Source organism: Sciurus vulgaris (assembly GCF_902686455.1).
Source record: "Sciurus vulgaris genome assembly, chromosome: 12".
NCBI classification, from domain to species: Eukaryota; Metazoa; Chordata; class Mammalia; order Rodentia; family Sciuridae; genus Sciurus; species Sciurus vulgaris.
The window spans coordinates 42,670,354-42,697,250 of record NC_136473.1 but is presented as its reverse complement, the minus strand read 5'-3'; the positions used below and the strand labels follow the sequence as shown (position 1 = coordinate 42,697,250).

Below are 26,897 nucleotides of genomic sequence, written 5' to 3'. Positions count from 1 at the left end.
ATTTTAGCATTGGCAACAAACTTGGTCTTTTGTTTTCCTTGAAGTGATGGGCTTTCTCGGTTTATATTTGGAAAAACATATGAGAAACTTTAGCCTGAATAAGCATACTTTGTCAACTGCTCTTTCAAATTAAATTGATGTATCATGAATAAAACAGCTAGGTCAAAAATAGTAACTCAAACAATTGCAGAGTATTTTTAAGATTAACCATTGTACTCAGATATTCAGCGAAAGTGTTTTATATGTAGTTCCAATTTTATTGTACAAAATAGTAAAAATATACATACTAAAAAGCCAAGTTTTAATAAAGTATTTTTACTACTTCATCAAAGACATTATTAAGCATAACTGCCATTTCTTTCTTTTTTTTTTTTAACAAAAATCAGTGGCAGTGAGGGTTACGAGGATACAGTTTGCTGACATTGTCTTGATTTGTGCTAAAGTGCCAAGTTTTAGCCACCATTGATATATCATTAGTACAAATGTCAAAAAAAGTGAAAAGACAAATAATTCCTTATTATTATAAAAATGGTTTTGATCTTACTGATACCCACAATAAGGGAGAAAATAATTTGATATTCATTAAATTAGGGAAGGTTCCATGATAGAAATCAGTATACTTAAAATTAACCTCATTTCTTCTCCTTTACCTGCCTTTTCCAATAACAATAAATAGGAAAGCAATTAGTATGTTGGAAATTGTTTCATAGTATTACTCTTTAAATTCTTCATCAATCATCTTAATCTTCATGGCATCCTTAGCCAGGTAGGTTTTATGGACAATCCACTCAATTTTGTGCCAAGCTCACATTTTTTTGTGTAACTAGACAAATCACTTAACTTATTTGGGTTTCAGATTTTTGAAGTGTGAAATAGAAAACTGAGACTTGATGTATTTTCCAGGCTTAAAGTTCATTCATTTTAATGTTTTATGGCATGATAATCCTTTATTGACACATTATCAGAATAACCCACACTTTACTAGGAAACCATAAAATAATTGCCAAATCCCTATCATAAACTTTTTGAAATTTTATGGCCTTTTCACTTTAACATTAATTGACTCAACACATTTTTCACACCACTTCATCCTTTATTGACATATTATCAGAACCCTTCATGCTTGACCAAAGACCTAATAATAGACATGTAAACATAATGAAAACATGATAAGAAATGAGTAATATTGCAGAAAGCTGTAAAATTCAAAGATTAGAACAAGAGTTAGGAAAGTTCAAGAAGAACATCATCAAAATGGTAGTGCTTTAGTTTGTTCACTAATTCAGCAGATGTCTTACATGTGTGCCTTTGATAGACCTTATAATGGCTTGAACTTAAGACTACCAGGGTGAACAGGACAATGTCCTTTCCCTTGTGCAACTTATATTTTAGTGGAGAAGTGTGGTAGGTAGAATAATAGCCTCCCTAATATGATGGCCTCCTGAACACATCCATGTCCTAATCCATAGAACCTGTGAATATGGTACATTATCTGGAAAAGAAGAATTAAAGTAGCAGGAATAAACCAGGTAGGAGGCAATTACCTATGGATGAGATGATGTTTGCTTCAGTCAGGAGGTGGTGGTAGTAAATTGGTAGTAAGTTGGTTAGATTCTGAATGTATTTTTGAGGTATTTACCTCCAGATTAGATGTGGGAATAATTATGGTCGCTCACCAACTGATTTTAAAGTAGGAAAGTTACCTTGGGTTCTCTGACTAGGCCAGTCCTTAAAAGTGAAGAGTGGAAGCTAAAGAAGGATCAGTGTCAGAATGACATGAGAAAGTCTCGGTGGGCTGTTTCTGACTCTGAAGATGGAAGGGGCCACATACCAAGGAAAGTGGGCATCCTCCAGAGGGAAAAGGCAAGAAAATGCAAAGAGCATTCCTCTGACATGATGTTCATGCAAGACGCATCTTGAATGTGTAACCTCAAGAACTGTAAAATAATAAATTTGTGTTACTTTAAGCCTCTTAAGAATATGATAATTTGATACAGCAGCAATAGAAAACTAATATATAGAGAAAAATAAAATAAACAGGTAACTACTACACCAGGTACTACAAATCGTAATGAATGTTTTGAAGGAAATAAATAGGATGACATTAGAGAGTAAAGGATTGAGCATGTTAGGTTAGGTGGTCATGGAAATGTGCTTTGAGATCATAACATTGGATTGGAGATTTGAGGAAAAGAAGGATCCAGCCACAGCCACACACACAGTCTGAAACAGAGCATTCTAGGCACAGGGAAAAGCAAGTGCAAAGGTTTAGTGTGGAGAAAGACTTGTCATTTACAGAGAACAAAAGAGCATTTAGTATGAATGTATTATAATAGAGAAGACGGTGAGGGCCTGAACATGCATAGCTTTTCAGGCCATGATAGAACAGTGAAAAGCCATTGAAAAAATTCAAGGAGGGGAGAGATACAGTCAGACACACAAGCACAAAGACAATAACAGATACTCTGCAGTGTACTGTTGCCAGCCGTGATGTTCATTTGGTTAAGTGTATTGCATGCACTTTTGACTTAGGGTATTTTCAACTTACAATGGAATTATTGGGACAAAACCCCATGATAAGTTGAGCATCTGTATTTTAAAAGGAAAAAAAATCAGGAGAGAGTGGGAGTAGTATTATAATCAAGGAGATCTATAAATTTAAATAGGGTAGTCATAGAAAATCTCACTAAGGAGGTGAAATTGGGGTGTGCATAAAGAACATTCCAGGTACAGTGTCTTGAAACTCAAAAGCCTTGAAGTAATCTAGTGTAGCTGGAATGGAATGAGCCAACTGTGAAGTAGAAGACAAAATCAGAGATAACAGGTGAGTGGGCATCAGATCCTGAGAGCCTTTGAATTACAGTGAATAAGATGGCAACTCATTAGATAGTTTGAGCAAAGGAGGAACAAAATTCCACTTGGCTGCTGTGTTGAGAAATAACTATAGAAAGACAAAGTAGCACCAGGGAAACCAGGTAGGAGGCAATTACCTGTGGATGAGATGATGTTTGCTTCAGTCAGGAGGTGGTGGTAGTAAGTTGGTTAGATTCTGAATGTATTTTTTAGGTATTTCCCTCCAGATTAGATGTGGGATATGGGAAGCAAGCGAAGTCAAAATGACTCCAAGACTTTTAACCTGAACACATGGAAAAATGAAATTGCCACTTAATGAAGTGGAGGAAACATGTCACATCAAAAACCGGACTCCTGATCTTTACTGTGAAAGACACTCAAATGGATGTTTTAGGTAGACAATTTGGAATACAAGTCTGGGGTTCATAGAAGTTTGGGCTGAGATATAAAGGTCAGAATTGACAAATGGCATTTAGAGCTGTGAGACAGATTAGGATCCAGGAGATGGAGGAAAGAAATGGAAAAGAAGCAGTCAATGAGTTAAAATAAAAACCAGTGAAGTCAAAAGACAATATGGTTTTGAAAAGGAAAGAGTAATTGGATTGTCAGATGCTGGTAGAATAAGAAGGTTGAAGAGTGATAATTGTCATTGGATTTAGTGGTGTAAAAATCATGCACAGTCTTGACAAAAACTATGTTTTTATTAGTGCATTATAGTTTTACATAATATTGGAGTTTGTGTTGACATAATTTACATGCGTGGAATACAATTTGCTTTTGATGAAATGTGGCAGTTAGAGTATGTTTAAGATAAACAAATTTGAGACAAGTTTAAGCAATTTTTAAAGATCATTTTTTAGTTGTAGATGGACACACTATCTTATTTATTTTTATGTGGTGCTGAGGATTGAACCCAGTGTCTTACATGTGTAAGGCAAATGCTATACCACTGAGCTACAGCCCCAGCCCTAAGCAGTTCTTTTTAAGAAACTTGCAGTAAAGGAATGAGGTATAACACTGGGAATAGTGGGATCTAATAGAACAAGGGTGTACTTAGAAGAGGGGTTTTTAACATCAAAGAAGGGCAAGAGAGTTGAAGTGTTAAGTGAGAAGTGATTATGAAGACAGGATCAAGCTGTATATTTCTTCCGTTAGTGAGGTGTGGAACATCTTTTAAACATCTCATATTTTTGTGTGTGTGAATTGCCTTTGCATATTGTTATTGATTCATTCTTTTCCATGGGTATTTAAGACTGTTTTTAACCTTAAACAAATCAGCTTTTTCATATGTATTGTAAACTAGATATCTTTCACAATCTGTCATTTGACTTTTGAGTTGAATTTTTTTCTACATGCAGTTATAAGTTTTGTTGTCATTTGTAGTGGCCTTTCTTATCCCAGGATTATAAAAGTGTTTGCCTGTGTGTTTTTTAAATACTATATGGTTTCACTAAGTTAAAGTCTTTGATTCATGTGGATTTCATTTTGGTTATAGTCATGATGTAGAGAATTGGATTTGTTTATCCAATGATTTTAATGGAATAATGTGTCTTTTTTTCCCCCTCTTACTCCCACTTTTTATGAGACTTCTATTATGGATCTAATTTTGTATTCAAACCCATTGATTGTCTACTTATGCCTGTGAAAGTATAAATTTCTTTCCATTTCTATAGTTTCAAGATATATTTTGCCAGATGGTATGACTAGTCCACATTTTTCTACCACCACATTATAATTATTTTTCTGAATTTTTCTGAATATTTTTATGTGTTTCTTTCCCCAATACATATTTCTAACAATATGTATTGAGTATATATGTGTAATACCATACTAAGTATTTTGGGTATATAATTATTTTCATCATTATGAAAACCATTTTAGGGACATATTATTATTATCCCCATCTTACAGAGGGAAAATAGAGGTATGAGAAAAATAAGAGGAGGAAACAGGCATAGGAAGAGTAGTTAACATGCCCAAAGTGACATGACTAGTAAGTGGCAAAACTGTGAACCAGACAGTCAGGTTCCATAGATGAAATTGCTAACTTTCTAGATGATTATTAGAATCATTTTGTCCAACCCATTTACATTTAAATTCTAAAACAGCATGTTAGTATTTGGATCAGGGTAGCATTGAATTTATAAACAATTTTAGAGTTGATATGTTTATAATATGAAATCATAAAATTGATATGTTTATAAAATGAAATCATTCTATCCAGTAATAAGCTGTATCTTTTCATTTATTCAGATCTCCTTTTATGACCCTCAGTAGAATAAAGGTTTCTTTATGTAAGATCTTCATGTTCTGAGCTTTTTCCTTCATGTCTTATCTATTTTGTGCGTATTATTAGTAGGATTTTTCTCTTCAACTGCAGTTTTTAGCTGGTTATTTTTGGGCGTATTGGAAAGCTATTAATTTTTTCTGTTAAACTCATGATTAATTATTAACCAAATTTTCTTACTGCTAATAGTTTTTTTCTATGACATCTTTCCTGAATTATCCAGAAATGTTATCATACTACCTATAAATAATAATTTTGTTTTTTTCCTTCCAATATTTATACTTTTTCTCTTGTTCTTTTAAAAAAGGCTTGTTCTTATTGTTAATAAAGACAAGAGTATCCATTTTTATCCTATAAGTACTTAGGATTCATAAAACATTTATCATGTACTTACTTCAGTTTTGATTTATAAAAATGTATTTATTAGCAAAGATTGGTAAATTATTTTTCCAATGCCCTTCAGTGTCTATAGAAGTCATTGTTTTTCCTTTACTATGTTAATATAGTGAATGCTCATGTTTTCTAAAGTTGAATAATATCTCTTACTCTTTTAATGTGTTAATGTTTAATATTTTATTTTATTAAGTAATAAAATATTATTTAATATTTTATTTTGCATCAGTCATTGCTAGTAAAACAGAATGTACATGCACAGATTTTAGTTGACCGTTATTATGTTGGCCTCATAGAAAGAATTTGGACTCGTTGTTTTCCTCTCTCTTTAAAAAGCGGCACAATTGTCATTCCTTTGAAGATCTGAATAAACTCACCTAGGAAAACATCTGACTGTTTTTGGATGGTTAACTATTTGATAACTTTCTAAATTTATCCCATTATCTGTCTTTCCATACTATCTCTTCTGTATGAAATTATAATCATTAATGTTTTCCTAAAAATAATTTTTATTTAGGTTTTCAAATTTGCTTCCTTAGATTTGAAAAATAAATTATAATTGTTTTAAATTTCTTTATAATTGTAATTACTTTAACTCCATTTACATCTTATTTTTATCACGATTTTTTATTGGGGTGCTGGAGAGTGAACCAAGGCCTGTGGCATGCTAGGCAAGTACTCCATCCCTTGGGTATATCATGGTACCATTTGCATTTTAATATTAAACATTTGTGATTTTTAATTTTTTTCATAACTAAGTGGGTTACTGATCTATTTTATTGGTTCTTTGAATACTAAGCTTTTAAATTTATTTACCAATTACATGACCTATTTTTGATTCAATAGTTTCTGCATTTGTATTTTAATTCTGTCTTTACATTTTTCTTGGATTTCATCATATTACTTATATTCCATAAATAACTATTCATATAAATTAAAAATCATCCTTTTTATAAAGACAGATTGCATGTGGGGAAAATATTAGTTATTAATAAATTAGTGTGAATTTAATCCAAATACTTTTAATCCAAATACTTTTCTTATATGCAAAAAAGAACCACCTATTTCTGGAAGTGAATTTTGTTTAATCGTTCAAGAACTTGGCTCTTTAACTGTTTCATCTTCCTGTTTGTGAGTTGAACTTGCACCAGCTAAAATTTACTCACTGAGTGAATGGGAGTTTTGACAAAGCAGGAAAAGAGGAAAGTAATTTGGAAAGATGGCTCTTGTTGAAAGCATATTAATAGGAAGACCTGTGGAAGATGGGGGAAAAGGCCAGAATAAGAACTAAGAAAACACCAAGACAAATCCTGTGAATCCTTAGTGTTTATTATGTAATGAGAGACAGGAGAATATTAGAAGTAGATAATTCTGTGAGCAATGGCAACACTTTTCCTGACTTTACATATCAGTTTTCATTCCTATTAATAACTTGTATCTAAAGACAGTAAAAATCACTAACCCTTTTGTAAGAGTTAATAATCATTGCCTTTCATTGGAGTTACGTTTTAAAAGATATTTTGAAAATTAAATTATTTTATGATTATGGTTCAGCTTAGTAGGTACACCAGAATAAGAATGATTTTATGTACCAAGGCATAAAAAAATTCTATATTTTGCTGAAACATTGCTATATATTAAAACCTATCATGTTTATAGTACTTGGGGCATTCTAAAACTATGTTGATGCTTATATTTAAAGGACAAATTAAAATTAGATAATATATATCTTGTACATTTTATATTATCTATTACATTAAATATGTATATTATTACCACGAATCCTTCATTATATAGTAAAATACTTCATTATACAGTAAAATACAAAATACAATAAAAAACAGATGGTAAGTTATCTATAAATTAAGTAAAAATCCAAATTAACAAATATTTATACTGGATGGAGAGTATAATATTTCTGGACAGCATAAGCCCTGTTTTCCTAGAGTAATATATGCAGAAGTTTTCTCTAATGGTATGAATTGTCATATGACCTTCCTTTCCATTTGGCTTGCTTATTTGCCATGTCTGACTACAATTTTGTTTTCATTTTCCTATATTTTCAATACCACTTAATATATTGACTTGTTTCTTCACTAAGAAAAGAAAAATGTGGCCCCATATTCAGTTCAACAAATAATTCTGTATCTACTCTGTGGAAGGCAGTATGCCAGGGACCCTCTTCATAATGTATGTTTGTGCCCAGTTACTTTGGTTCCAACTGTTGTTAAAAAATAGTGGAAATACTTGTCTCCACTTTTCATATTTCATGGCACTCATGCCTGCATTTGTGTTGTTTTAGCATAGTACTAACATATGTAAAATATTCTGCTTCTTAATAAAAGTAATTTTCATGGGCTCTGGAGAACACAGTTCGAAGTGTTTTTTCCCTAGGTGATTCTTACATTATGACAACACACTAGTTTGATGTCTATGCAACTAGTTTGTTAAAAATAGTTTTAGTTTTTGAAGTTCTTTCTTAAGTCTTTTTAAAGTAAGATTTTATTTTTGTACTATGCAAATGAGTTTGTGTTAGCTGAGAATAGGTGAGATATAGTTTTTAATGTCATAATGTAAACAGAAACATCTCTGGAAAGAAAGGCATTTATACACCTAAATATATGTCGAAACATGGCCTTAGCCCATGGCTGTAATCAGTACATACCACAGTTCTCATCTGATATAAATCGAAGACCTCAAAGTTCATCTGTCTCTTCTTTCACTACCTCCCTAAGTTTCTTCCTCTATACAGGCCTAATCTGCTGTTGATAGCTACAGTCAACCATTATGATGAGATTCTTCATTTCTAAAGCACTTAAATGATCTTGTAACAAATAGAGTTGAGATTGTATTGCTCTTTTTTGAAACCATATTCATCTGACTTGTCTAATTATTATGATTGAACATTGCTTAAGAAATAGATGTTTACATGGGACTTTCATAAGTTTCATAAGTTTCATAAGTTTCATAGTTGATGTGATGCTACATGCAGTTTAGTGCTAAAAGTGTTATGTGAAAGTATTTTAAAGGTTTATTAACTGTAATGATGATATCATAGTACACTGTGTTTATTATTATGAGATTCTAATGATTAGAATCCCTTCATTTGGAAATATTTTCAGTAGCTAATTGTTAAGTGTGGAATTCTAGGGCCCCAGAATAGGTTAGACACAAATTTAACAATACTAATCATCAATGCAACAAAGTGTGAGGCTGTGGAATCAGGCATACCTGCGTTTGAGTCCAGCTCTACAACTTAATAACTGCATAATCTCTGATAGGTTACTTAACTACTCTAGTTTTTGTCTACTAAGGAAATATAATAGTACTTGCTTCTTAGTAGTTGCTGCAGAGATTCAGTAAAATGATGATGATGATGACAGCAGCAGCAGCAAACCCTCTTCTGTAATCCTCACTGTGTGCCAGACACTGATCTAAAGCACAGTGTGTTCTCTCATTAGATTCTTAGTCACCTTATGCATTTGGTACTGTTTTGTCTGGCTTTAAGTACTAGCAAACAGTACTAACAAGAACAACTACCAGGAAGTCAGTATGTTCTTTACCACATCTGTTGACAATAAGAATGCATCGAAAGTATTACCATATTCTTTTGAAATTTAAATTCATGTTCTGTATTGACAGTTACGTTTAAAGATTTGAAAAACTGTTTGACTTAACTTTTTATTTGAATCCTCGCTTTCTTGATATTTTGTTATTTTAGTTAAAACTCGATGATCATCTGTTTTTGTTAAGAAATATACTACTCTCAGGGTAAATAATGGATACCAAAATATCCTTGGGTGTGGGGGGGAAGAAGTTCTAATGTTCTATAGCATAGTAGAGCTAATATAGTCGACAACAATTAATGTACATTTCAAAATAACTAGGAGAGAAGAGTTTGGAGGTTCCCAATACCTAGAAGTGATATTTGAGAATATGAAAATTCTGATTATCCTGATTTAATCATTGCACATCATATATGTGTATTCAATTATAGTATTTTACCCTAAAAATAAGTACAAATATTGTCAATTAAAAAAACAAGAGTATACATCTCTAGACAAAATACTTTTATTATCTTTATTCAAAGACTAAACAGTACTGAAATATTGAAATAGATGTGCAGAAAACTGAGATAACTGACACTCTCATTGGCTACTAGATTTTATCCAGGGCTTTCTTTATCCTCTGTGCTTTTGGTGGTGTTGCTTTTAAATAAGTAGCTCCAAAGACCCACAAACAAAAGGATAGACCAGAAACAAACAGAAGTTTGTCTGTTATCTACTTTGGGAAAACTTTCAAGCTCAAAATACTTTAGATGTAAATTTTTAAATATATAATCTAGGGTTAACCAAACAACCTACAACTAACAAAATTGATCATGATAATGCTTAATTGCAGCATTATATCATTAAAATGTAAAAGCAGCACCAGTGTAAAACTGGCCAACTCAAGATACCAAAGAAGCAGCACAATTTAGGAATATCAGCTATCCATACAGGCAGTTTGATCATAACCAAGCACAGTGAGTTTTGCACTAAACCAGACTACATGGCAGCTAGATCTTTGGAGTTGAAAAGTGTTGCTTCTTAGTAAACGCTAGCCATATTCTATTATAGTTTATAATATATTAAATGTCACCATTAATTACAAACAAGGAACCCTTGAAAGTAAAAATGAAAGTTAATAATGTTGTGCATCTTGGTAAGAGTCCCATTCCGTGTGTGTTGGTGTGTGTGTGTGTGTGTATACGTGCGCGTGCGTGTGTATTTGTGCCTTACTGTCACTTAAAGATCCATTGGGAAACTCTTTAGTCAGCCAGTTGTGGACCAACCTTTGAGAATCATTCTCCTTACCCACGTACACAATTCACTCTGCTCATAATTTGGATGAAGCACAAGGAAATCCATGTTTCTATCTTGATACATATTTTGCATTTGTTGTGTTGAAAAAACATTTTTCCTTTATTATTTATTTATTTATTTATATTATTTATTATATTGATATATTGAACAAACCTTTCCAGGCAGTATTTGTAGAAATATTTAAAAAAGCCTTTTGAAGGACAATTTAGCATCATCATCACCACCACCACCACCATAAAATAAGTTTTACATTGAAGCAATAATTCCACTCCTACTGATCTATCAAAATCTTTAAGGAATGAGCAAAGATATATTTGTAAGAAAATTTATTGCTAATGTTACCACTGGAAACAAACTACAATTTGTCAATAGATAGTTAGCTAAATTGTATCTGCACAATGGAATGCTATATAGCCATCTGCAGAAGAAAATTAAGAAAATGTCATAGGAATATTTCTAAGATAAGTTGTAAAGTGGCAAATAACTAAATGGCAAAACATTTAGTTACTTGGTGCTATATATACATTTGGTGCTATATTACATATTTTATATGGGCAATATAGGGCTTATATTAAATATAAATTTAATAAGTATATGAGGTGAGGTTTGTATTTCAGTTAAATGGAATAAGGTTTGTGATAATGATTAGTATCATGCTTACCTTATGCATAGAAGCAACATATTTTGCTAAGTTGAAGAAGGAAAAATAGGGGTACTTTTACTTATTTTACATATTTTATATTGTCTAGATTTTTGTTTTTCAATGAAACATGTATTTTACAATTAGAAAATTATTTGCTCTTAGGAAAAGAGCTGTAAAAATGTATTCATGCTGAAGTACCAACACCACAAAATGATTTTTTTTTCTTCTGCCTCAAGATATTGAAGAATTTCTAATAATGAACACAGTGGTTAACTCAGGTACTCTTTTAGACAAAGGGGATCTTCCCGAGGTCCATAAAAGTAGTTTTGCAGTTTTGGTTTATTTGTTCTCACCTTTACATATTCACTCATAATTGTGTCTCTTCATATTCTCAGGTGTGTGTGTGTGTGTGTCTGTGTGTGTGAGTGTGTGCATATGTATGCATATCATTTAGGCATTTAGGTGATTTTCTTTCAAGAATGGCTAGAAACTTTAAGGAGGCAAGACAAAGAATAACTGGAATTAATTATTGCTTAATTATCTAGACAAAGCTAAGCTTCCTTTTCCTCCTTCCTTTCCCTTCCTCTCTCTTCATCCCAAAATTAGCAGAAGTTAATAAAAGATATTCTAGTGACAATACCCCAATAAATACTAAGTATTTATCTCTTAAGACTGATTATTAGAAGGACACCAAAGGAAAACATTGCTTATACTAGATTATTTGTTGTAGCAAAATTTATTCTCAACTTTTTATCATGGGTTCTATGAACTATAGAGTATTTTGGAATAATTATATATATCTTCATAATGCAGGTGTTATATTCATTTTAAGATCCTTAAAATTGTGGAACGGGTACCCATTTGAAAATGTCTGAGTGTCATTTTTTTTTTTTAACAGACTTAGAAACAGTACTTAAAGGCTTTCATTGCATGGGAGTTTGGCTAAATTGGTTGATTCTTTCTAAAGTCAGTGTGGGATTAATACAAAATACATGGACTAATTGACAACTTGACAATACTTTTTTTGTGGTAAATTCGAAGCTATGCTGCAATTTTATTATGAAAGACTTTTTTTTTCTCAAGTTGTGATGCTTTGATTTGAAGCCCTAATTGTACGTAGGCAGTATTGTATGCAATAAGCTCATTATGGGTTGAGAATGTTTGTTTGATATAGTGTAAAAGCATAAAATATGGAACCAGACTTTTTGGGCTTCAAATTCTGGCTCTGTGACTTAGTAGATGTATGATCTTGGACAAGTTATCCTCTTTCTTCTTGGTTTTCACATCCATAAAATAGGTGTAAATAGTAGGTGGTAGAACTCTGTTTCATAGAATTGTTATAAAGTTGTAAGAACTAAATGAGTTAGTATTCATAAAGCATTTGTATGTGTCCATGTTCAGTTAAGTGTAGCTGCTGCTATTTGCCATTTTGGTCATCTAGTATCTAGTAAGTGCTATAGGTGTGTGTGCTGTGAAATTAGCTTTTGGTGTATTATGGTCTAAAAGAAAGCATTATTGAGTTACAAACAGCTTTAAATATCATTTATAATTTCTACTTTTCTGAGCTGTATAAACAATTTTTATAATACTAGTTAGTTTTGATTATTCATTTCTTGTTTGTATTACAGTTACAAATTATAATACTGTGGTAGAAACAAATTCAGATTCAGATGATGAAGACAAACTCCATATTGTGGAAGAAGAAAGTGTTACAGATGCAGCTGATTGTGAAGGTGGTGTGCCAGAAGATGACCTGCCAACAGACCAGACAGTATTACCAGGGAGCAGTGAAAGAGAAGGGAGTGCTAAGAGCTGCTGGGAAGATGATGGTAAGCTTAACTTTTTATAATATTCTAGGCTCTTGATTATTTTTAAAAGTATATATTAACCAAACGACAAATTGGATAAAAAGGTTCATGTGAACAGAAAACTTACTTGTATATCAACCAATATTAGGTGCTCTTCTTATTAAAAAGGAGATTATAAAACAGAATAATAGTTGTTTTGCCCATCTTTATAATGACACAATATATTGAACTTTAGTAAATTTTTCTAACCAGTCAAGCTATTTGATATAATTGAACCTACCTTTAATTTCACATTGTGATTCCCCCATGAAGAATACACTTAGAAACATTAGTTTATTAGTTATTTAGTGTATTAAAAATTACACTTAAAATATACAGAAATCCTAAACACATAAATCATGGGAGCATTTTTAGCATTTATAAACCTTCCTACATATACAAACATTAGAATTGTATAAGTAATTTCATTCTTTTACTTGATTTAATTTCTTTTACTAAAGGAAAATTTTTAATTAAGTAAAGCATGGTTTAATGGAAGGAGCAATGAAAGTAAGAAGACAACCCTCTTCTGCCTTTGTAAACACTGAATATTTAATCTTCTTATCTATCAAACAGTCCTCATTTCCACTTTTCCTAATAAACTAGTTCAGTTATTTAGCCTGTATTGCCAAGATTTAAGCACCAGTATTATTTTTTAAAGGAGGTGAAAGTAGTAGGTATTTGAATTAGAGAGATCGAGAATCAGAAACAAGGGCATCAGCAAAGTAAAGCATTATAAGAGGTCAAATCGATGGTCAGTCAAAGAAGCTGCAAAGTAAGTCAAGTTCAAGGAGTTCCTCTAGGTAGGACATCAAAACTAAGCTAGAAATCTGGAGAAAGAGGTCAAGCATGCCCATCAGAGAATCTAGATAATGAAATAAGGAAGCTTAGAGAAAAATCCAAATAGTAGGCACAGGGTAGCAGAAATTAAAGAGTTCTACAATATGGCGAATCTTACATTAAGGAGAAACATCTGAATCAGAGAGGCTAGGAGTCCTGGAAGAATTTTTGAGTGAAACAGTGCTGGTATTGATTTCTAAAGAACTTAAAAGAGGTTAATTAGACAAAAGGAGAGAACACAAGGTGCTTCAAGCAGAAGAAGCAACATGCATGAAGTCACAGGTCTTTAGCAAAGAGTATTTACAGAAAATGAGATCAGAGAAATAAAAAAGGGAAGGAATATGAAGTGCTTTGTATACTAAATCAAGGAATTTGAACTTTATCATGAAAACTATAAGAAGAGCATCATTGATATGAAATTCAGAAGTAAGTCCAGAGCAATATGGGATTAAAAAAAAAAAAAAAACTTCAGGGGGTAGCTGAGCCTAAGGCCAGTGAACACCTTCAATAATGATTTCCTTCAATAATGATTTATTAGTATTTCAGGCAGTGGTAGGATTTCCTGAATCAAAGCCAGGACCCCTGGGATGGGAATAGAAGGGAAATATAAGAGGTAGAATTGGTTGATTCTATGTGGAAGGTCTTAGAGGGAAAGGATTGATGTACATCCTAGATTTCTAGAAAGTAGAAACCAAAGAAGCCAACTTGCTTACCTACTGTGATGGCCAGATAATGGTAGAGCAATTGGCCAGTTAAACTTTAAAATTAAGCTCAAAACTTTTTACGCAGGCTTTCCTTATATTTCCTATTTGTGGGCCCAAATTGATCCATCTTGTATTTGATCCAAAGTCTTAATATAGAAACAAGAAAGAAAATTATCTGTCTGGAAAGAAAGAAAGACAAAGAATGAAACAAATGGAAGGATAAATAAAGATGAAAAAAATCAATAAAGAGGTTCTATTTTTTAAAGTAGTTGAGATAGATTATTTGGAATAACCCTCTTACTGAAAACAATGAATGATATTATACTTAAAAAAATAAAAAATAAATAAATCTTAACAGTTAAAAAGGGCTAAGTAGATAGTAAGGTATTAACATGTAAAAATCTAAGGGAAGATAGAAACCCACAGATGTAAGTAGACCAAATCATAAAAGACTTTTTTTTTAAAAGAAGGAAAGATTTATTTTGGCTTACAGTTTCCAAGGTTTCAATTCATGGTTGCTTGGCTCCTTTGTTTCTGGGCCTGTGGCAAGGCAAAATATAACAGAGTGTGTGATGGAGTAAAGGTGCTCATCTCATGGCAGTCAGGAAACAGAGAGGGGAAGGGGCCAGGACCAAGGTACACTCTTCAAGGACATTCTCCCAGTGATCTACTTCCTCCATCTAGGTCCCACATCCTAAACCTTTTACCACCTCTTAATATTGCTACCAGTTGGCCATATGAACTTTTGAGGGACGTTCCAGACCCAGACTAAAGCAGTGTGGATTACATCTTGAATATAAGGATGAATTAAAAGCAAACCATCTGCATCCCTACCATCTTCAAAAGTTACCCAAGTTGCTTTAGCTAGATATTGGGATAGATAAAAGATTGTTTCTGAGAAGTAGTAACCACAGGTTGTCTTATACTGTTTTGAACAATCTCACTTGAAAATGTCACATTAAGTGAAATAAGCCAAACTCTGTAAGTCCAAGGTTGTATGTTTTCTCTTATATGTGGGAGAGGAAAAGGAAAAAGGAAAAGAAAGGGAAGAGTAGGTCTCATGAAAACGAAGGGTGATCAGGAAACCAGGGAGAAGAAAAGGATGAGTGGGGTGGGGATAGGGGGAAAAGGAAATACTGGGGAATGTTACTGGCTAAATTATACTGTTGTATTTTGTGCATTTATGAATATGTAACAATGAATCCCACCATTGTGCACAACTATAATGCACCAATAAAAATGTGGAGAAAAGATAAAAACATTATCCACTCTCAGATATAGCAGCAAGAACAGACTAAGACAAACTTTGTCTCCAAAAGCCAGTCATTAAAACCAGAAGGAAATGATTTTCTTTCTTTAAATACCAAGACATAAATAGAAACAACTCAGGAATATTAAGACCCAAAGAAACATGACCATCATCAAAGGAACAAAATGAAGCCTCAGTTACCCCAAAGAAATGACAGTCTATAAATTACCTGACAAAGGATTTAAAAATGATCATTTTATAGAAGCTCAGTGAGCTCCAAGAGCACACAGATAGACAACTAAACAAAATCAGTAAACAATACATGAACAAACTAGAATTTCCACAAAGAAATAGAAACCATTAAAAAAATATGGAGCTAAAGAGTACAGCCTATGAAATGTAAAATTCAAAAGAGAACTTCCACAGTAAACTTAATTAAGCAAAAGGAAGAATCGGTAAACTTGAAGATGAACCATTTGACACGAGGCTTCCAAATGAGAAAAAAGAATGACAAAGAGTTAAGAAAACCTACAGGACTTATGGGACCCATCAAGTGAACCAATATACCTGTTACAGGAATTCTAAAGGGATCAGAGAAAAAGGGTAGAAAGCTTATCTAAGAAATAATGACAGAAGTTTTCCCAAAGGTGGAAAGGGAAATGAATATTGAGATCCATAATGAACAAAGCACCACATTGGTTGAGCATAAAGAAATATTACATTCAAGACACATTATATGCAGATCATCAAAAATCAAATACAGAATGTTGAAGACACCAAAAACAACAGTGAAGTGCCATAAGACTTCTGGCAGATTTCTGAGCAGAAAGTTTTTAGGCAAGGACAGCGTGGGATGATCCATTCAAAGTGTTGAAAGAAAAACTGCCAACCAAAAATATAAATGCCTGCAAAGCTGTCCTCAAGAAATGAAGAGGAGATAGACTCTCAGACTATAAAAAGCTGAGAGATTTCAGTACTATTAGACCTGCTTTATTTAAAAAGCAGTCTTTATTAAAAAAGGACTATGAAGATAGTCCTTCAGTTGAAATGAAAGTATAATAATTAGCAATGTGAGAATATATGAAAGGTAGAAAACTCATTTGTAAAGGTAAATTTATATTTGAATATATAATACTCTAATACTGTAATGATGCATAAATCACTTAGCTCTATAAGTTAAAAGACAAAAGTATTAATAACTGTGGCAACAATAATTTATTAATGAATGCACAACATAAAAAAGTGTTAGTGTGACACCAATAACATAAATGAAAATAGAAGTAAAAGTTTTTGTATGTGCTGAAAATTAGTTGAATTCAGCTTAAAATAGACTGCTATGAGTCTGTGATGGTTTCTGTAAGCAACATGGTATTTACAAAGAAAAACAGTAAATGAACAAAAAAGAAAGTAATTAAAAATGGCATTATGAAATCATCAAATAAAGGAAGACAGTAAAAGGAAGAAAGGAACTACAAAGCAGCCAAAACAACAAAATGGCAATAAAAAGTTCATATCTGTCAATAATTACTTTAATGTTAGATTAAGCTCTAATAAAAAGACAGTAAAAAATTTATTTTTTTAAAGTTCTAACTATGTTGCCTACAAGAAACTTATTTTTTTACCATTGAGGAAGATACACATATGCTAAAAGAGAAAAGATGAAATAAGATATTCCATGAAAATGGTAACCAAAAGAGAACAGAGGTAGCTATACTTCCATCAGACAAATATAATTGAAGTAAAAAAAAACTGTCATAGCAGACAAAGTCATCATCATATAATGAGAAGGGGATCAATTTATCAAGAAGATATAACAATTGTCAATATATGTGTGCCCAGTGTTGAAATACCAAAATATGTAAAGCAAATAATAGAACCAAAGGGAGAAATACATATCAAAACAATAATCACAAGGGACTACAGTATTCTACTTTCAGGAGTGCATACATCATCCCACTGAAAACTAGCCAATTGGATGAATCTGCTCTACCTACTCACTCCAGAAACTCATGTAACTTCTTTCACAGAAACACCTCACAGACATTCAGAAACACTACTTTACCAGCTGTCTAGGTAACTCTTAATTCAGTCATGTTGACACCTAAAATTAACCACCAAAAACCCATTGCTCTTCAGTAGGTGAAAGGATAAGGAAACTTCTGTACATCCACAAAATGCTACTACTCAGGAATGAAAAGGATTGAACTATTGACATAGCAAGAACTTTGATGAAACCGAAAGGCATTATGCTAAGTAAAAGAAGTCTGTCTCAAAAGGTTGCATATTATAAAGATTTCATTTATATGACATTTTCAAAAAGATGAAAGTGTTTTGATAACAAGTAATTAGTTGCTAGAGATTGAGGTGACTAGAGATAGTGACAATAAAGGACTAGCACTCGGGATTTTGGGGTGATGATGGAACTGTTCTATATCCAGATTGTAGTGGTGATTACATGAAATTGTACATGTGTTAAAATTCATAGACCTGCATATCAAAAGAATAATAGTAAAGCTTGCTGCATCATAATGTGTCTCTGTGTGTTTATGTATATGTGTTTCCTTCATAAATATTTAGGTGGCATCACTGATAAGTTCTTCTAAACATGCAACAAGATAGTAATTCTAGTTTTAAGTCACTTTTTCAAAGACTAGTAAGAAGGAAGATCCCCCAACTCAAAATAAATGAGACTATTATAACCTTGATACTAAACAAAGAATAAGAAAGGAAAAATACAGACTCAATCAAAACACAAGAGACAAATCACAAACAAAATATTAGCTATACAATATATATATAGGTACATATGTGGAATGCAGAGTCAGAATAACATTTAAGTCATTTTTTAAATGGCACTATAACATACTTAGTAAACCAAATATTCATATAAAAAAAAACAGAAAAAAAAGTTCAGTAAAATGTAGTACCTGTGAGTAGATATCAGTAAAGCTAAAAACCTTAGAATAATTGCTAATTCCTTAATCTAATAAAGTGTGTCTATGTAAAATCTATCACAAATACCATAATTAATGGTAAAATGTTGAAAACTTTTCCTTTGTGATCAGAATCCAGGTGAGGATGTCCTTTGTCGCCACTTAATCTTTTACTGGAGATGCTACCTGCTGTAGTAAGACAAGAAAATAAATGACTAGAAATAGAAATTAGAAAAGAAAAAACTGTTCTTCACAGTTGATATAATTATACATTTTTAAAGTCTACAGATAAATTATTAGAAGAGTTTGGCAAATTTATTGAATATAAAATAATATACAGAATTTAAAGCCATTCCTACTTATCAGTAAAAATTATAAAAGAAGAATAGATGTCTATGACCACATGAAAAAATTATAAACCTTTATTACAGGTTCTAGAGTGAATAAAGAAATATATTGTATTCATGGATTAGAGGACTCAATATATTTTTTAGCTAACTTCCAGACTTTGAATTTCACTTATTTTTCCATTAATGCCCTTTTGCTATTCCAGCATGCAATACAAGGTATCACATTGTATGTAATTATTATGTCTGGTATGTAACAGTTTCTTAGTCTTTGTTTTTTATGACTTTGACAATGTCGAAAAGTACTGGTCAGACATTGTACAGAATATTCCTCAATTTGTATTTTTCTCATTATTTTCTCATGATTAGTCTGAAGATAAAGAACACAGTAGTGAAGTACCTTTCTTATCACTTTACATCAGGAATATACAGATAACATGACATTACTGTGAATTTTAACCTGTTATAAGAAGAACTTTAGGATGCTCATCAGCAGAATGAATAAGGAAGAGATTGGTAGAAATGAAGTCAGAAAGTTAATATAATGCCAGAATATCTAAAGGTCTTATAAGTTATTTGAAATCCTTCTGCTTATTGAAACCAGGTGACACTGAAGATTTGAATAAAATGGTATGAGCTGATTTTCATTTTAGAAGTATAACTGGCTGCTCCATTCAGAATAAACTAGAAGGAAAGATAGAAGCAGGAAGACTACCAAGAATTTTACAATTATCTAAGGTGGTAGCTTGAACCAGGATAGAGGCAGTAAAGATAGTAAGAAGATACTAAATTCTGGTTCTATTTTGAAAGTAGAGTCAATAGGATTTGTTGGTAAATTATATCTAGACTGAGATAAAAAGAAAAGCTTAAGATGATTCCATGATAGTTGAGTTTGGAGGGGGTCTAATAATGAGACACTTGTTAGAATCATCCCCACTTGTATCTGTTTTTCATTCTGATTATGTCATTTAGCATGCCTATCTCCATCTTGTCATGCAGAAATTTGATGAGTTGCATAGCACCAAGGACAGAACTAAAAGCATAGTACTAGCTTTCTTCCATAAACCACTTTTAAAATAAATTATTAAAATATTTTGTCATCATCTCTAGTAATAAGAGAAATGCAAATCAAAACCACCCTAAGATTCCATCTCACCCCAATTAGAATGGCGATTATCAAGAATACGAGCAACAACAGGTGTTGGCGAGGATGTGGGGAGAAAGGTACACTCATACACTGCTGGTGGGGCTGCAAATTAGTCCAGCCACTATGGAAAGCAGTGTGGAGATTCCTTAGAAAACTTGGAATGGACCCACCATTTGACCCAGCTATCCCACTCCTTGGCCTATACCCAAAGGACTTAAAATCTGCATACTACAGAAATACAGCCACATCAATGTTCATAGCTGCTCAATTCACAATAGCCAGACTGTGGAACCAACCTCGATGCCCTTCAATTGATGAGTGGATAAAGAAACTGTGGTATATATATACTATGGAATATTACTCAGCCATAAAGAATGATAAAATTATGACATTTGCAGGCAAATGGATGAAATTGGAGAATATCATGCTAAGTGAGATAAGCCAATCTCAAAAAGCCAAAGGACGAATGATATCGCTAATAAGTGGAGGTTGACACATAATGGGGGGGAGGGAAGGGTTAGAGTTAGGGTTAGGGAGGGGGGCAAGTATGGAGGAAGGAACTACTGTATAGAGGATAAAGAGGGGTGGGAGGGGTGGGGGGAAGGGAAAAAATAACAGAATGAATCAAACAACATTGCTCTATGTAAATTTATGATTACACAAATGGTATGCCTTTACGCCATGTACAAACAGAGAAACAACATGTATCCCATTTGTTTACAATAAAAAAAAAAAAGATACAAAATACGTGTCAAAAAAAAAACACAAATATTCAGCTTTATGTGACCATTTTTTATTATCAATAAAGAATTTATCACTATTCTCAAAAAAAAAATATTTTGTCATCTGTGTGTTCAAAAATTAATATAATGGGAAATCTTGTCAGACACCTAAATATACTAGAGCTGACAATTAGCCTAGGTGACTGTCAAAAGATGAATGGATAAAGAAAATATGTTACACAGTAAAACATTGTTCAACCATAAAGAAGAAGGAAATTATGTCATTTGCAGGAAAATTGATGGAACTGGAGGTCATATTTTAAGCAAAATAAGCAAGATACAGAAAGATGAATATTGCATTTTTTTTCTCTCATCAGTGAAAACTGGGAAAAAGGATTACCTGAAGGTAGGACTATTATGGAAGGGGAATGAGACAAAGGGGAGGGGGAAAAAGAGGAAGAACAAAGAAAGTATAGAATAGAGGGTTGACATGATCAAAGCTTGCTATATGCACCTGTAGAAATGTCACAGTGAAACCTGTTAATTCATATAATTAATATGTATTAATAATAATTATGATAAAATGTTTTCAATAAAAAAGGAAAATAGAAGGAGACAGGCCAGGAACCTCAAGAAACCAAATAACATGCAGTGAATTCCCTGGGCTTTTTCTTAGCTTATATATCTCTTGCAGATCAGACTGGGTGCTGGAGAAGCCAGTAACCCGAAAACCTCAACAGGTGTACACATACACACAACAAGCCCCATGGAAATCCTACTCTTCTCTACCCAAAGGACCAGGAAGAAGGCAGCCTTCTAGACAGAAACATTTAGACAATAACTGCTCTGCTGCAGCCAAATACCACAAAACAAAACAAAACAAAACAAAACAAAACAAAAAAACCTGCAACTTTATTCCTTCTCCCCACTGTTAAGACTGAGTGGGGAGCCTTACATTTCCATCTTCAATGAAATGAAGCATCACAACCCGCCCCCCGCCACACACACCATACACATACATGCCTGTGTGGACAAGACCAGTTAGAGAGCTGGGACTTTCATCTCCACCAAATGGTAATAAGCACATCCCTTTCTCCTTCAGTGTTAGTGGAGACACGTAAGAAGCTTAGACTTCCATTTCAGTTTTTCCTAGTGGCAATAATGATAACAAGGAATCCCCCACTTCTGTGCTGAGCTGGTGTTAGAGCCTACTGGTAAAGAGTTAAGACTTTCAGAGGTAATGAAGTAGCCCTTCATCTATGGTGTCACTGAAAGCCACTTGGGAAGCAGTAATGAGGACCTTTCAGCTAGGCTGGCATCAGTGGAAATCTAGTGAGAAGCCTGAACTCTCACCTCTGTCTTGGTGTAATGAGCAACCTTCTTTCCAGGCAGGGGACCAGAAGCTTAGTAGGAGATCCTACACTTCTACCTCTTCTTGGTAGTTAGTGGAAGGACATCTTCCTTTTCCACTGGGGTGGTGTCATGGAAGAAAGCCTGACCAAACAGAAGATTGTCTTCTGGAGTGTCTCCATCTGTTTTAATTATAATTAAAATGTTCCATGTTGGTTCAAAATTACTTGTCATTACACAAACTAGGAAATTTCAACTTGAATTAGAAAAGACAGTGAACAGAAACCAGCACCCCAAGCGATACTGATGTTAGAATTATCTTACAAAGATTTTGAAGCAACCAATGTAAAAATATTTCAGCAAGCACTTGTGAACATGGCTTGAAGCTGAAACATAGTTTTAGCAAAGATATTGAAAATATAAAGAAGCACCAGATGGAAATTGTATAACTGAAAAATACAATAACTAAAGTAAAGGAAAAACTTGAGTCAATAGACTCAGTAGCAGAATGAAAGAATGATAGAATTTACCTAATCTGAACAACAAAGAGAGAATACACTGGGAAAAAAAGAGTGGAGTCTGAAATCTGTTCAGATCTAAAATTTATGACATCAGAATTCCAGAGAGAGAGAAGAGGATGTAACTGAAAAAAGTATTCAAAGAAATTGCCTATTATTTCCAAAATTTGACAAAAGTCATAAATTTACTCCCCAAATGTCATAAAAAATTCATGTCAAGACTAAATTTCATAATCAAACTTATGAAAACAAAAGAAAAATAAATGAAAGTAGAGAGAAATGATGCTTTTTTCTATAGGCAGAAAACAATTGAATGACAGTGATTTTTCATAAGAAACTGTGGAGACCAGCAGCATATAAAGCACACTTTTAAAATATTGAAAGATTGTTAATCTTGAATTCTATATTCAGAGAAAATATTCTGAAAGAATTAAGAAATCCAGACATTTTTAGGTGAAGGAATACTAACAGGGTTTGTCACCAGCAAATCTATCCTAAATGTAGTTTTTTTTTTTTTTTTTTTTTTAAAAAAACCTTTAAAACAGAAAGTGATAAAAGAAGGAATATTAGGATAATAACAAGGAAGAAATAATGAAAGTAAAAATATATATACCCTTTGTATATACAATGGGTATTAAAATCTCTTCCAGGATTGACAATTATGTGGTGATTGGAACAAAAATGCATAAATATGGATAGATAAAACTAATGAAACCAGTATAGTGACTATTAACAATTTCTAATTTTTATTCTGTATAAGCTACCTAAAAAGTCATATTTGACCAATCCTATAGTAAATCTGATAGCCAAATCATAAGATATTTTGAATTGTATATTAATTCCTGCCTTGACATAGCATTATTTTCATTTGAACTATTGCTTAACATGCATTATGTTGCAGAGAACATTCTCAGGCACTGAAAATTATTTAAAACAAGAAAGAAAGTATTCTTCAGTTCAGATATATAACTTCTATAAACTGTATTTCTAAACCTGTGTAAAGTAACAATTCTAGGCTTTACTTCACTTAATTTAAAAAATAGATAAAAGTTTGTGTATATCAAACCATCTTGCCCAGCCAAACGAACAAACCAATATACATAAATTGGTTTCCTTTGATAAACAATTTTGACTAAAGTATCAGTGCATTCCACTTGTTAAAAAGCATCCTTTTAACAAGTATCCATTACAAGAGTTTGAATATCATTGTGAAAAGGTTCACAGCAAATTTGCAGCACCACTCATTGATCCAAGGCAACCACAATCAGTGCTTGCCAGAGCACTGATTCAGAGTCCTCAGTAAATTAATTTAATTCACTAATAAGATGAGTCACTATTAGTAATTCACTTTAGTTGGTTGTCATTTAGTTGCTGTTAATCATGCATTCACCTTTGTTAGGTAATGGGACTTTGGATTCCATAAGAAAACGTCTATCTTCAAGTTGATTTTGGTTCCCCAAGATGATTCTTTCAGCTGAATTTGAAAGTTTAGTCAGTTTGGATGTGGTTGGTCAAACAAACATGATCCTGAAGCAGAAACAGAGAACTTGAGTTATCACAAATGGAACTTGCTCTGAAGGGCAGACACTGCTTAATAAAGTTGCACTGTATTTTACCATTACTTTCAAGTTCTGTTCTTTAATAAGACCTGTCTGCTTTGCTGTTTTGTTTTCATTACATTTTTGTGAACTTAATAAAAAAACTTAGCCAGTATGCAAGAAACAGTGTCTTGATCATACTGTAACTTCAAGAAAACATGAATATAAAATTTTTATGCTATTGAAAAAAAAGATTAGAAATATTTTGCTGAGAACGTAGAGGAACTGCAAGGTTTTTAGAAAGAAGTTTAGAAACCCAGTTGCTCAATGAAGGGTTTTCTGCCAAGTTACAGGAAAAGGAGCGAGGAGCGAGGGAAAATGAAGCAAAGACCCTTAAATGTTGCTGAGCTCAAGGAAGCCACAATACCTGTGTCAACTAACTAAAGACTTATAAGCAAAAGGAGAGACAGTAAACGAGAAAGTGGTCAGTTATATTCAGCTGTCCTAGAGACCAGCACATGAAACTGATATTCACAGATCTATAGCATAATGTAAATCAGTGTCATGTATTAAAAGGTCATGTAATAAGGACCTTTAAAAACTATTCTTAAAAATTTATCTGAATTACATATTAAATTATAATTATGTTCTTAAAAATGATTCAATTTTATTGTAGATATTAAACTAGGATGTATTCACCATCAAAAATAAACAAAAATATTTAGGGTAACTAAATACTATTGTCTGAAAATACCATCAATGTTAAATTTTCTTTGTGGGAAAGAAAATATGATTTGGCAGTATTCCAACATATCTGTCTTCATCTTATAAGATCTTGTGGTTCAGCCAAACACTTCAAGCTTGTGTCAGTTAAACCTTTTTAAATTCAATATTAACTTTTGAGACACCTGTCTTCAAGACTCCCTATGCTTTCAGTTTTAAAACATCTGTACAAAACTAATCTGATACAATGAAATATTGTTTAATATGTTAGCTATTTCTTAGTATTTTAAAATTGTTGAGTTTTTTAAATGTCCCAGTAGCAACTTACATATTTTTTCAAATGAAGTTTTAAAACTCTGTAGAAATTTACTTATGTATAAAAATAATAAAGCAATGAAAAGTTTTATCAAAAAAATATTTACGATTCTGATCTTATACACCATAGTAGTAAGGCTTTCTTAGGCACAAATAATAATAAAATACTGTAAGTAAACTGCACAAATACATTGAGCCAAATTGTATTTATTCCTTAAGACTTAGTTTAACTTACTCTTTGGAATCCTCTTCAACCAGAGGTGGAGTGTGATGTTGGGCTAGTTCAGCATGTGATTTCCAGTCTTCACTGTACCATTGTCTCTTGAATTCCCCCCTTGAATCTGTAAAATGAAGACATTGAGCCAAATAATCCCAGAAGGGTTTTTTGTTTTGTTTTGTTTTTTTGGAAACTCTATAAGGGAATCCACTTCCATTTGCACTAAATATATAGCACTAATATTTACAAACCTCTGAGTATCTCAGTACTCAGAAATAGCACTAGTGAGAGAGTTAGGGCTCTCTTTACAATGCTGAACTTCACTTGTGTACTCTGCCCTTTTAAAAATCCCTATCAAATGTGCTACCTTCAACACAGTGTGTATAGTTCTTTCTCTCATTGGCCTTATAGTTTATAATCAAAGTATTGTTATATAAGTTATTTCTTTTCTTCCACATCTCATTTGTAATAGACCCGTATTAGTATATCAAGCTTTCTCAGCAAACCTGATAGCAGTGAGTATAATTAGTGCCAAATCTGAGTTTTAAATACCATTCTTCAATAAACAGGGCAAAGCTCTTTAGAGAAATGACTGATTCCATTCCAGGGTCAGGGAAAATATGAGCTAGAACATTAAGTGAAAACAAATACATAAATATAAAATTATTATACCACACTAAAAGGACACAGTAGTCATGTGAAGGAGCTCCCAGTGCCAAATCTAGAAAAATATTTGCAGCAAAATAAATGATGATAGTATTGGATAATAAGCCATAGAATAAGATAAATATCAGTGCACCCCTATCTACTTAAATATGTGGAGTAAAGGGGTAATAGCCCTTCTTTATAGTAAAATTCCAATTATAAATTAATGAGTAATTAGGGAAATGAAAACTCACTATTAGACAAACACCATGGTAATAACTGTTTCAGATGAGAACTACCAATGAATGCCTAAAATTAGTGTATGAAGTTTTAAGGAGAAAAAGGGGCATTGGCATATATCAAAGTATTTCTCTACAAGATAATTATTAATTATCAAGAGAGACATCATAAGTAGTATGAAGAAACCTCATTTACCAGGAAATCAAAGTTAACATCACTAGTAATAGGACTGTGATATATGATATACCACTGGTGTGATATATTGACAAGAGCATAGTGGAATTCTGCTCAAAATGTATAGCCTCAGTCTAATCATTAGAAAATATCAGAGAACTTCAGGTTGAGGGTGTTCTACCAAAATGTCAAGGTCATAAGATACAAGGAAAGACCAAAGCAACTTGGCAAAGTCTAATTGATTGGATCATCAGATTTTGGTAGTAGACTATAGAAACAAGACATATCCTAAATTCAATGTAGGATACTAAATTGGTTTTTGAACCAAGGAAAAAAAATGAGATTAG

General features: G+C 32.6%; 1 protein-coding gene across 4 annotated transcripts in view; it reads left to right on the top strand.

Annotated features, from left to right (window-relative positions):
- ZEB1 (zinc finger E-box binding homeobox 1) overlaps positions 1 to 26,897 on the top strand; it is a 159,697-nt gene that overhangs the window by 87,312 nt on the left and 45,488 nt on the right. For all 4 annotated transcript variants that reach the window (XM_079105811.1, XM_079105809.1, XM_079105808.1 and 1 more), the window contains exon 2: positions 12,670 to 12,870. In XM_079105811.1, coding sequence (XP_078961937.1) covers positions 12,670 to 12,870 — 201 coding nt within the window. The remainder of the gene's footprint in view (positions 1 to 12,669; positions 12,871 to 26,897) is intronic.